The sequence below is a fragment of the Polypterus senegalus genome, chromosome 14 (assembly GCF_016835505.1).
Source record: "Polypterus senegalus isolate Bchr_013 chromosome 14, ASM1683550v1, whole genome shotgun sequence".
In the NCBI taxonomy this organism is placed as follows: domain Eukaryota; kingdom Metazoa; phylum Chordata; class Cladistia; order Polypteriformes; family Polypteridae; genus Polypterus; species Polypterus senegalus.
Genome location: NC_053167.1, coordinates 71,365,235 through 71,378,115, shown reverse-complemented (window position 1 = coordinate 71,378,115; position 12,881 = coordinate 71,365,235). Strand labels below are relative to the sequence as shown.

The following is a 12,881-nucleotide window of genomic DNA, read 5'->3' as shown; positions in this document are numbered from 1 at the left end:
CTGTGTAATGTGAAGTATCTTCTCCTGGAGGCTTTCTGCTTTCATCTGCTGCTGAATTGTGTAAGTACACCTTTAAAATAAGATATTAAGAGTTTCAGCATCTGCCGTACGTCCAATTACTGATATAAAACTCATTGATAATGGCGAAGATACGTTAAAACGGATGTTTCTGATTGCATTTATTAGGTTTCAATAGCGATGCTTTAAAACACACCTCCAATGTGAAACCGATCTCGCCTCTAGGCTAAAAATTACGCAGAGTATCAGCGGCGCATCCATATGGTGACGCCACGCCATCAAAGCCCCCCTAAGAAACTGCACGCGGAACTGTGCAAAAAGACATAAAGGAATCGTATCTGTGTCGTGTGGCAAAGGGGTGTAAACCTATTCAGTCGCGCGTATGTGAAGCGTCAGCAGCGATCGGCATGTCATCATCTGGAGAGGCGCACGAAACTCTTTAAAACAAGAGTTCGATAGCTCAGTGCAAACTGGCTGTGCGCCTCGGCATGCCGCAGAACAAGAGGCTTCACCTTCGTATTTTTCCCCTGCTTTCCAGATCTCGATGATTCCAAGGACTTGTTAGCCTGAACTTTCCCAATGCATTGAAGACATGCGACAAACGGATATCCGCAAAGCTTACATTTGCCGTTCTTTGACTCGTGCCTTCTCTTGGTTTTTATAATGTACGAGTTTCCAGCAACCTTCTGTTTAGCTCCGTTTTAAAGAGCCGTATTTATTTATTTAAAAGTCAAAAATGCTGCCTACAGTGGATGCCGACTTTGCCAATTCTACACAAATCCCCGCTAACACCTCCTTGCCGTTAACTTTGGAATCAAGAGCCCTGGCTCCTTCTGCTATTATGTTCGCTTTGGGGGTCTTAGGAAACCTCATCGCCATAGTGGTCCTATGCACTACAAAAAAGGAACAAAAAGAAACAACTTTCTATACTTTAGTGTGCGGACTCGCCGTGACTGATCTCCTGGGAACTTGCTTTACCAGCCCCGTGGTAATAGCGACTTACATAACTGGTAAATGGCCAGGAGGCTATATGTTATGTGACTTCTTCTCCTTCTCCATGCTGTTCTTTGGATCAGCTGGGATGTCCATACTGTGCGCTATGGCCATCGAACGCTACCTGGCAATAAATCATGCCTACTTCTACTCGCACTACGTGGATAGGACAATGGCAAGGCTGGCCCTTGCTGTCACCTACATTATAAATGTTGTTTTGTGCATTTTGCCAAGCTTCGGTTTCGGTGCTCATGTGAGGCACTTTCCTGGCACTTGGTGTTTCTTAGACTGGAGGTCTGTAAACCCAATTTCAGCATCCTTTTCCTACCTGTACGGAGGATTCATGATCCTGCTGATTGCCGTGACTGTCTTGTGCAATCTGGCAGTGTGCGGCTCACTCGTGCGGATGAGCCAGAGAGCCCGACTGGTGCGAGCAGAGGTGTCCGGGAAAGATGTGGGCAGACCCAGGCGACGCTTCCCGCGACTCGCCAACGCAACATCAGCTGCTGAAATCCAGATGTTTTGGCTGCTTATATTCATGACAATTGTCTTTCTGGTCTGCTCAATTCCACTTGTGGTATGTAACCAACTTTCGAACTTTAAAATAACAAGCTTTTTCATAATGAAATGTTTCAAATGCCAATTTACATTTATTCCATCATCATGTTATCCCACTCAGGTATCTAATTCAGGGTCGTGGGGTAGGGAGCCTACTCCTGCAGCATCGGGCTTAAGGTTGAAAATTGTCCCAGGACAGAGCGCTAGTTTAATCGCAGGTGCGTCCCGCATGCATGCACGCCCACACGGGGTCAGTTTGGAATTGGCAGTCAGCACGTCTTTGTGGATGTGATGGGTAAAGACCCAAATTCACGTTGAAAACAACTTGGCGAATGAATCGAAACCAGGATGGTCAATCTGTCAGGCGGCACTACCCGCTGCACCACCCTCTGTAAGAAAGAAATAAACTTAATGTGTGACCCTAATCAGGATAAGGAGGTTTGAAAATGGATGGACAGATGTGTTACCTGTGCGTTTATCGCATGGCTCAATGTATGGTATAGGCTCGGTACAGTTCACTGCAACAACTAAAGGACTAAACTAAAACAGCATGCGACTTTACATAAAGAGATCATTTAAGAAAACTCGCTATTTCGAAATAAAGATTTATGTTTGTCTAAGTAATTCATTTAAAAGAACAGGTCTTGTTTGTCGCTCCATACGTTGGTTGTCCTAATTGTGACTTTTTCCACTTTGGAGAGAGCAGAGGGGAGAAAGGTATAGGCAACATCCATGGACCGAGCGTCAGTACATTGCAGAGCCTACTCACGTTCAAAAGTGCCGACCGATTTAGAGACTCCATTAAATTTAAGATGCGCCTGTTAGGAAACCTGAAGTATATCCTGCAAGGAAAAAAAAAATAAAATGAATAGGAGCAAACCTCACACAGTGTGACGCGGTCGAGGTAGGAGTCCCTTCTCCCTAGGCTATGAAGCAGTGCGTGTGCACGTAGTCGTGCGCGTGCGCGTGCCTGTAATTTTGTTACCTGAGTGACGCGTTTCAAATGTGAGTAGCGGCCAACCGCTTCGATGGCTGTTATCGTATTCTAATAAAGAATCATGCTGAATAATTTAGGTAATTGAAACTCTCTAGGGTTTATTTATGTGGGGAGACACATAAGATAGAAAAAGATGTTTTTAAGTAGATCGGTTATTGATTTTATGCGTATACATTCTGAAGAAAATGTGCTCCTTTTAGGTTCGGTTTGTATCAAATGCATAGATACTATACTATGGGCTATCTGTATGTATCCATCACTGTAAGCTTTACTTGCTTCCATTAAGCAGTTAGATTTATTATAGGAAACAAAACAAAACCATTACTGGTTTTGGCACAAAAACTCTATTAAAATGTGTTTTTAAAATGACTAAGCAATCCTCAATATGAGTCCCTATATCAATATTACTAATAAGTAATATTTTTTATGCTAACAATAAACAGAAATGCAATATCTAAAAAATACAATGTCCTCTGAGATAATGTTGCCTTAAAAGGCAAGCTTAGTAAATTTTAATTTCAAATATGTATGTTGGCACATTTACAGTGTATTCAGAAAGTATTCAGACCACTTCGCAATCTGGACAGTATATTGTGTTGTAGATTCAATTTTAAATGGATCCATTTGTCATTTTTACCCAGGATGCCCACAATCTATTTTCAAACATTCAAAATGACAAAGTGAAAATATGTTTTCAGAAGGGTTCCACACATTTATTACAAATCAGAAACTGAAATCCCTAATTTATGTAAACATTCTGACCCTATACTGTGAAACTCTAAATTTTGGTCTAAATTGAGGTATCTTGATCATTATAATAATCCTTTGGATGTGTCTAGAACTTGTTTGGAGTTTAGCTGTGGCAAATTGAATTGTTTGGACATGCATAGTTTAGAAAGGCACACACCCACCTGTGTATAAAACCAAGTTATGAAGTCCAAAGAACTCTCTGTAGACCTCCATTATAAAACTGTGGTGAGGCATAGACCAGAGCATGGGTATCAAACCATTTCTAAAGCTATGCACATTCCCAGGAGTATAATGAGCTCAATGACTGGGAAATGGAGGAAGTGTGGAAACACCAGGATTTTTCCTAGAGGTGGCAGTGCAGCCAAGAAGAGCCTTGGTCAGAGAAGTGACCAGGAACTCAATGGTCAGTCTAACAGAGCTTCAGAAGTCCTCTGCTGAGATGGGTGACCATAAGGAGAAAGATTGTCTTGTCTGACTAGACAAAATCTGATTAGACAAAAGTATGTCGGACGGTGAAGCATGGTGGGGTTGGCATCATGCTATTGGGGTGCTTCTCTGAGGCAGGAACAAGGAGACTAGTCAGAATTGAGGGAAGGAGAAAAACAGCAAAATACAGAGAATTCATGAAGAAAACCTGCTCTGGGGTTCATGCAACTTCAGAATGGGGTAAAAGTTCACCTTTCAGCACAAGAATATCCTGAAGTGAAAAGTCGAGACAATGCTGAAGTGGCTTTGGGATAAATTTCTGACTGTCCCTGAGTGGTCCAGTCAAAGCCCAGAATTAAACTTTATAGGACTTGTGTGGAGAGATTTGAAGATGGCAGTTTACAGATGCTTCCTATGCTGTCTAACAGAGTGTGAGAGGATCTTCCAGGAAGAATGGGCTAAACTACCCAGATTCAGGTGAGCAAAGCTTGTAGATGTTTACCCAAGAAGACTTGAAGCCATAATTGCTGCTAAAGGGGCTTCCACATTGTACTGAATTATGGGTTTGAATGCTTATATTAATGAGAGATTTCAGTTTTTTAATTTTTAACAAATTTGCAAATCTTCTGAAAACATGTTCTCACTTTGTTATTGTTCGTTTTTGAGTGTAGATTGATTGGCAAAAATGCCAAATCTATCCATTTAAAATTAAATCTGTAATACAATGAAGTGTGCAGTAAGTGAAGGGGTCTGAATACTTTCTGAATCCACTGTACATGGCATCTAATCAAATTTACATTAAGGATATGGGTTTAGTCCAGACATTGGGGACAACCTGTCCTTGCAGTAAAAGCACTGCCGTATGCATTGTATTGGAATGTTAGTCATTTAATTTTAAAACCTCTTTTATGTCATTCATTTTCAGGTGCAGATATTTATAAATCAGCTGTATGGCCCTTCCATTATTTTAGCGGGTGGTAAACCAGACTATCGCAATGACCTCCTGGTTATCCGCTTTGCCTCCTTCAACCCCATTCTCGATCCATGGGTGTACATCTTATGTCGGAAGAACCTGCTGACCAAAGGCTGTGAGCGAGTGAAACGAACAGTGGGAATTGCTAAAGAAGATCACACCCGTAAAGTGGGCTGGATTAGCGGGCAGCATACACCTCCGTCATATATCAACAGTGTCACTACTAGTTACGCGTCTCTACAGATTCGTGATGAAAGACATGGCACCCAGAAGCATGCTGATGTGCGGACTAAATCTTTTACTGATTTTACCATCCAGCAGACTTGGGATCTGGACATATCTAAGTCTAACTTTCATCCCTTCAGCCTTCACCATGATACAACTCTTGATTTTGATAAGCATAATAGTCCATCCAAACCTGTTATATGTAATATTGTTCAAGAGACTTCCACCCCAGAGGTGAGTAAATGCTGTGAACCTGCACAAGGACCACCTGTACAGCGGACACCGGACAGACAGTTTGAGATGGTCACCTGCACCTTCAGCACGCCTACATCATGTGTGTCTGAGAAATGCATATAGGGCATTCAGCACTTTACTAGATATTAAAGTACATAAAGTATAAACTTGAAGTGCAATGATATTTCAACCTGATGTTTAGTTGAAAATTTACAAATGTCTTGCGCCACCAAGTGGCCAGCAGTTTTGAAGACCAGGTTTTCATAAGAGTTTGTTCCCGTCACATCTAATGAAGGTTACACATCCAAAATGTTGTGTCTCTAACTGGACCTGCTGTTTGTTTCTTCAATAAGAGTTTGTAGTGGTCTAAGGTAACTGTTGAGCAGCAATCAGATCATTTCTTCTATTATTGTTCACCCAAAATGTAAAGCAATACATCTTTAGGTTGCCTATTTGTCAAATGTGTAGCTTGACAGGATAAACTGTATTAAGGGAAGGTTTCATGATGAAACTCTAATAATACTGTGAAAGTAAGCAAAAAAGGCATATCTGATGAGGCAAAACTGCTGTAATGTGCAAAGATGTAGCTGTGTTAACCGTATCTTGTCGTTTATTACATAAACATTTAAAAATGATGAATCATGACAGTATTTCAGTGGCACTGGTAAAGAAGTGCTAACAAATAAAGTCTTTGTTTAATAGTGACACCAAGAGCAAAACTATTTTTTTTCTCTATTTGGTTTAGCTATAACACTAACATTACAATAAGTTGCAAGCACAACAACTTGGTTTGAATTATAAATGACAGTTCATTTCTAATGCTGTTGTGCCCTGAATTATTTATCTAAAAATGCGGCACATTGCACTTCACAGTTATAATACCCTCGTGCAGTGTTAATGACTGGGAAGAATGCTCTAGTTTGTAACTTTATAGGCTTGGTGTTGCTCCATTATTCACATCTCTCTCAAACAAACATCAACTAGCTGTATGTGTTAATGTTGCTGATGAATCATGGCAAGCTACCGTAAAGATGTTCATTTCACACAGCAACCCAAATGTTAGCATACACGTATCCTGTTAAGGGTCGCTTCCCAGGTTTCCTATGTCTCCACTTATTGTGCATTCTCTTATACATTTATATTAAGCTCACACAAGGTAATTGTCATAAATTTGCTCATTTTGATAAGTGGATAAGTATCTTTGTTAAATACCGAAAGATAAACTGATAGTAAATAGTTGAATAAATGTTAGTGCTTATTTTGCATAGCTCAGACATGATTAGGAAGCCATATGCACATTGGGATAGATGATGGAGCTGAGCGCAGTAAATGGCTCACTAGTCTTGCCCGAGGGAGAATTTTTTGTTTTGTGCGCTTGGTAAAAGGAAATTTACTTTTATTGCCTCCATTTGTCCTATTTAAGCACTGAAACACAAGGTTTGCAGGCAATCTGCAAAAAAAAAAATTTTATTATTAGGCTGATGCCTTTATCCAGTTGTATTCTGAGATACAATTGGTCACATTTCTGTTTGTTCCAGTTGGACCATAGGCAGGTGAAGTGACTTGCTCATGGTTACACAGTGCCAGTCGCAGGGTTTGAAGCCCAAAGTCTTAGTCACTACACCACAATGAGTTGATGGAGGTGCATCTGGTGCTGAAATTGCTCTTAATATCCTACTTGGTAAATTGCATTGACACACGTTTAAGGCATTGAATGGTGCAACTTCGATGGCGGTGAGAGCAGCCCATGGAAATGCTTCTGGTCACACATCTATAAGTACTGTACGTCACTTGTTGTTAAAATATGATATGTAGTAAACAACATTAATTTATATTTGCCTTCCAAACAGAAATAAAATTGGATGTGCCTGTAAATGGAACTATTTTCATAAATGTATTTAACTAAATTAAATTCCTATTGTAATTTTTTTTTCTACAATCTTAGTATACTGAAAATATGTCAAATGGTGTTGCATCTGGATCATTTACTAGCAGTGAATTATTGATATCCTTATGAAGGCTTGTGAGAGGGGCATTTTCAAAGGTCATTGAGGTATGTTAAGTAATTCAATGCAATGATTTTAGCTATTATATTTGAAACAGGAAGCGTCACGATTGTTACAATAAATCTCAAAAATACTGTGTGTATAAAAGGTCAAAAATGTTTGTAATAGTATTGCATGTTGGAAGTTACTTGAAATGCATTCAGATGTTAATATTCTGTATTTTGAATAAAGGTACTTTTTATAACAAAACATACTTTTAAGTCAATTTTGCTGTATTTGTATGGAAAATAAATATACATTTCCTAATAGTTTGTGTTTGAATTTATGCTATTTGTAGTGAAGAAATATTTTTAATACCAGCAAATCACCCATTTGCCTTCCAACCTACCTACTCCAGTTCAGAGCTGAGGAGCTGCAGCCTGTCCCAGCAGTACACAGACAGACAAACCAATCCTGGCCATCTCAGGATCCACTCGGGTCAAACTCCCACTCTGTCACACCAGTGCAGTTTAAAGTCACAAGTTAGCCATTGTACCCAATGGAAAACTCATGCAGACAAGGTAGGACATGCAAACTCCACACACAGAGACCGAGACTGAATCTCAGCACAGAACTCTGGGCCATGAGGCAGTAGTGCTAACCACTGAGCCACTAAATAATCAATGGATGAGAGAAATCCTACCTTATGTAATAATATCTGAATGTGACTGAATTATAATCAGCTCTAATTTAATCAGTTCTAAGCACTAATATGTGCTAAAATAGGTTTTCTTGCTATAGGTCTTTCCTTTAATTCTTTAACAAAGCTTGTTTAATGCAGGTGGTCATCTTTGCCAAATTTCTCCCCTTGGGACAAATAAAGTACTTTATCTATGGAGGTAGCAGAGTTAAAGATGTTAAGATTTATACTTGGTGTAATGAGGATGGATAGGATTAGAAATGAGTACATAAGAGGGTCAGCTCAAGTTGGGACGGTTGGGAGACAAAGTCAGAGAGGCAAGATTGCATTGGTCTGGACATGTGCAGAGGAGAGATGCTGGGTATATTGGGAGAAGGATGTTAAAGATGGAGCTGCCAGGGAAGAGGAAAAGAGGAAGGCCTAAGGGTAGGTTTATGGATGTGGTGAGCGAAGACATGCAGGTAACTGGTGTAACAGAAGAAGATGCAGAGGACAGAAAGATATGGAAAAAGATGATCTGCTGTGGGAAGCTGAAAGAAGAAGAAGAATCTATCTATCTTTTCTAACATGGCTACCATGATATCACTGATGTGGTTTCCCTAGAAAACAGGTAGCTATTCTGCTAGATTAAACAGCAGACAGGAATTTTAAAATGAGGACCAACACATGAAAAGTTAGTCAAAAACAGGCCAAGGTAATTAAACAATTAGGCAAATTGATCCATTGTCAAAGCCAAAACAAAACCTTATGTTAAAAGTTGAATAATTCAAGCTAATGTTCTTTAATACAGAAACTTATAAAAAAACAAACTCACTAAATTTTCAGAGATTTTCTCAGTAATCTCAGATAACCAGGCAGTGTAATGTACCAAACTTTATACTGTTATGACACATTTAGTTCCTCATTGAGATACTGCCCGGGCATCAAATACCAACTTGGACTGATTTTCTCTAATGTTGTCATCACAGTGATACAACAAAAATGTTGCATTTGTGTTTTGTAGTTTCCTTTCACACTGTCCAGAAAATATACACATTGTATTGTAATCTATTATTACTGTCCGCTCGGTGAATGACCTGCCGAGATGAAGGTTGGCTTGGCTTGGTGGAGAGGTGTATGCCCTCCAAGAAAGTACAAACCAAGACAATTGCCTATATTGCAAATGCCATTGCTTCTAGCCCACTTCCCTTAGCAATATGGTGGCAACAACACCACAAAATGGCTTCAGATAAAGGACATAAATATTTTTAATCATATTAAAACAAAGACAAAACTAATTTAGAAAATGAATTTTGCAGCCTGAAAAAACAAAATAGCCACCTAGTTCTTCAAAGAATCCCATTTCAGGAATGAGAAAAAATATTAATAACAAACTACAATCTCAACAGAAGTGACACAGCAACTTGACCTGCAGTACAATGTGCCAATGAAAAGTAGAAGTATAAAAATTGTGATACATATACAAAGAAATACAGTACACAAAATGACAGTACCCATGAAGAAATGCTCGTACAAAATGATGGTGAAATGATGTGACCAAAATAGATGCAAAAAAATATAAGTTATAGTACATACAGTGGTGTGAAAAACTATTTGCCCCCTTCCTGATTTCTTATTCTTTTGCATGTTTGTCTCATCAAACACATTTAACCATTAGTCAAATATAACACAAGTAAACACAAAATGCAGTTTTTAAATGATGGTTTTTATTATTTAGGGAGAAAAAATCCAAACCTACATGGCCCTGTGTGAAAAAGTAATTGCCCCCTGAACCTAATAACTGGTTGGGCCACCCTTAGCAGCAATAACTGCAATCAAGCGTTTGCGATAACTTGCAATGAGTCTTTTACAGCGCTCTGGAGGAATTTTGGCCCACTCATCTTTGCAGAATTGTTGTAATTCAGCTTTATTTGAGGGTTTTCTAGCATGAACCGCCTTTTTAAGGTCATGCCATAGCATCTCAATTGGATTCAGGTCAGGACATTGACTAGGCCACTCCAAAGTCTTCATTTTGTTTTTCTTCAGCCATTCAGAGGTGGATTTGCTGGTGTGTTTTGGGTCATTGTCCTGTTGCAGCACCCAAGATCGCTTCAGCTTGAGTTGACGAACAGATGGCCGGACATTCTCCTTCAGGATTTTTTGGTAGACAGTAGAATTCATGGTTCCATCTATCACAGCACGCCTTCCAGGTCCTGAAGCAGCAAAACAACCCAGACCATCACACTACCACCACCATATTTGACTGTTGGTATGATGTTCTTTTTCTGAAATGCTGTGTTCCTTTTACGCCAGATGTAACGGGACATTTGCCTTCCAAAAAGTTCAACTGTTGTCTCATCAGTCCACAAGGTATTTTCCCAAAAGTCTTGGCAATCATTGAGATGTTTCTTAGCAAAATTGAGACGAGCCCTAATGTTCTTTTTGCTTAACAGTGGTTTGCGTCCTGGAAATCTGCCATGCAGGTCGTTTTTGCCCAGTCTCTTTCTTATGGTGGAGTCGTGAACACTGACCTTAATTGAGGCAAGTGAGGCCTGCAGTTCTTTAGACGTTGTCCTGGGGTCTTTTGTGACCTCTCGGATGAGTCGTCTCTACACTCTTGGGGTAATTTTGGTCGGCCGGCCACTCCTGGGAAGGTTCACCACTGTTCCATGTTTTTGCCATTTGTGGATAATGGCTCTCACTGTGGTTCGCTGGAGTCCCAAAGCTTTAGAAATGGCTTTATAACCTTTACCAGACTGATAGATCTCAATTACTTCTGTTCTCATTTGTTCCTGAATTTCTTTGGATCTTGGCATGATGTCTAGCTTTTGAGGTGCTTTTGGTCTACTTCTCTGTGTCAGGCAGCTCCTATTTAAGTGATTTCTTGATTGAAACAGGTGTGGCAGTAATCAGGCCTGGGGGTGGCTACGGAAATTGAACTCGGGTGTGATACACCACAATTAGGTTATTTTTTAACAAGAGGGCAATTACTTTTTCACACAGGGCCATGTAGGTTTGGATTTTTTCTCCTAAATAATAAAAACCATCATTTAAAAACTGCATTTTGTGTTTACTTGTGTTATATTTGACTAATGGTTAAATGTGTTTGATGATCAGAAACATTTTGTGTGACAAACATGCAAAAGAATAAGAAATCAGGAAGGGGGCAAATAGTTTTTCACACCACTGTACATGTAACATTATTTGAGCAACCCTGTCAGACTGATGGCTCTAAATTAGCCAGATGGAGGGAGTGGTGGAGTATATCCATTTCATGGCCTTTTCATACCTTGCAGCCATTGCTGCCAAGTACATTCTAGCAACCCTGTACTGGAAAGATGACTGCAGACAACAGATGAAAGGACACATGGACTAGCATATAATTGTTAGCTTCTAAAATAATGACATTGTCACCATTCTACACGGTGAATCCTATTTTCTATCATGCAAACCACTTCTTTGGTCTTATATAAATAAGATAATGACTTTTGTTTGGCCATCAATAGTTAGTATTTCATTTGGGAGTAGTTTATAAGTGTAGAAAATGGAGTTCAGAAATCGCATGCTCCTATTGACTTTTTGTTTCTTTAGCAAGTGATGGGCCATTGAGCAATATAGAATACAGTAGCAAAACAGGTAAACATATTTATTACAAAAGATAAATTAAAGAACTGAACTGCGGCACGGTGGCGCAGTGGTAGCAATGCTGCCTCGTAGTTAGGAGACCTGGGTTCACTTCCCGGGTCCTCCCGGTGTGGAGTTTGCATGTTCTCCCCGTGTCTGCATGGGTTTTCTCCAGGCGCTCTGGTTTCCGTCCAAAGACATGCAGGTTAGGTGGGTTGGTGATTCTAAATTGGCCCCAGTTTGTGTGTGTCCTGTGGTGGGTTGGCACCCTGCACAGGATTGGTTCCTGCCTTGTGCCCTAGGATTGGCTCCAGCAGACCCCTGTGTTTGGATTCAGTGGGTTGGAAAATGGATGGAACTGAAGAACTGATTGTATTGCTAAACAATAGTTCAAACAGTAAGGTTTTTCTTGTGAATTTGAAAAGTGTCATTAGAAACAAACCAAAATAAGTTACATATTTTCTGGACAAAACTGACAAATTTCAAAACCTCAACAATTAATTGATTACTTTTGATTACATTTGACTTGAAATGAAGTTGAAGAGGGTATCTTGATACCCAATAGGCCAGCATTTCAAGTTTTATTGGACTAAAACTTCAAAATGAACACAAAATATTTTGTTATTAAAAATGAAATGTCACATAGTAATTTTTGGTAGAAAAAAACATAGCAAGGAGTGTCTAATAGTCGTAATTTATTCTTAATGAACTTAAAAGAAAGATACATAGTGGTTTGAATATTTAAGCTACAGTTTGGTGTTGCACTAATAATCTCTGTCATTCAGTTGAGCTCGGGCTCTAACTCACAGACATCCCCCTTCCAAGTGATAAGCCAATCCCATCACCAAAACGCTGAATGCTTTTTTGAGGCAAATGGATTTTCATCACTATTAGGAGATCCAGTTGCTGAGGTAACACAAAAACTCCAGTCACTAAATATTAATTATTTACTCAATGGATCACAATCTGGCCAATCAGGAAAAGCAATACTTCCAAAACACCATACATAGATTAAACCTTTGCCATCCTTCTGTCCATCCATTATCCAACCCACTATATCCTAACTACAGGGTAACGGGGGTCTGCTGGAGCCAATCCCAGCCAACACAGGGTGCAAGGCAGGAAACAAACCCTGGGCAGGGCACCAGCCCACCGCAGGGCATTAAACCTTTACATTAAATTTAATTTAAGTGTGAAAAAACCCTGTTGCCTAAGACATCTGAGGGATGACTTGCTCATTGTGGTGGTCTTAATTCAGGGCTCTAGTAAGTGCATCTTACGGCTCTCATAAATGGTTAATCGTTAGGCAGACGGAATATTGCAGTTCTGCCTGTAACCCATAAATGTCCTGTACTTTTATGTTGAACTCAGAAATGCTGTATAAATGGATGTCCAAATTCAGTTTAATTCTGATCTATA

General features: G+C 39.7%; 1 protein-coding gene across 1 annotated transcript; it reads left to right on the top strand.

The window, feature by feature from the left end:
* Positions 1–503: 503 nt before the first annotated feature.
* ptger4c (prostaglandin E receptor 4 (subtype EP4) c) lies at positions 504–7,058 on the top strand. Its single transcript, XM_039735932.1, has 2 exons — positions 504–1,588; positions 4,668–7,058. The coding sequence occupies exons 1-2, from the start codon at positions 755–757 to the stop codon at positions 5,295–5,297; spliced, it is 1,464 nt and encodes a 487-aa protein (XP_039591866.1). The 5' UTR covers positions 504–754; the 3' UTR covers positions 5,298–7,058.
* Positions 7,059–12,881: the final 5,823 nt, after the last annotated feature.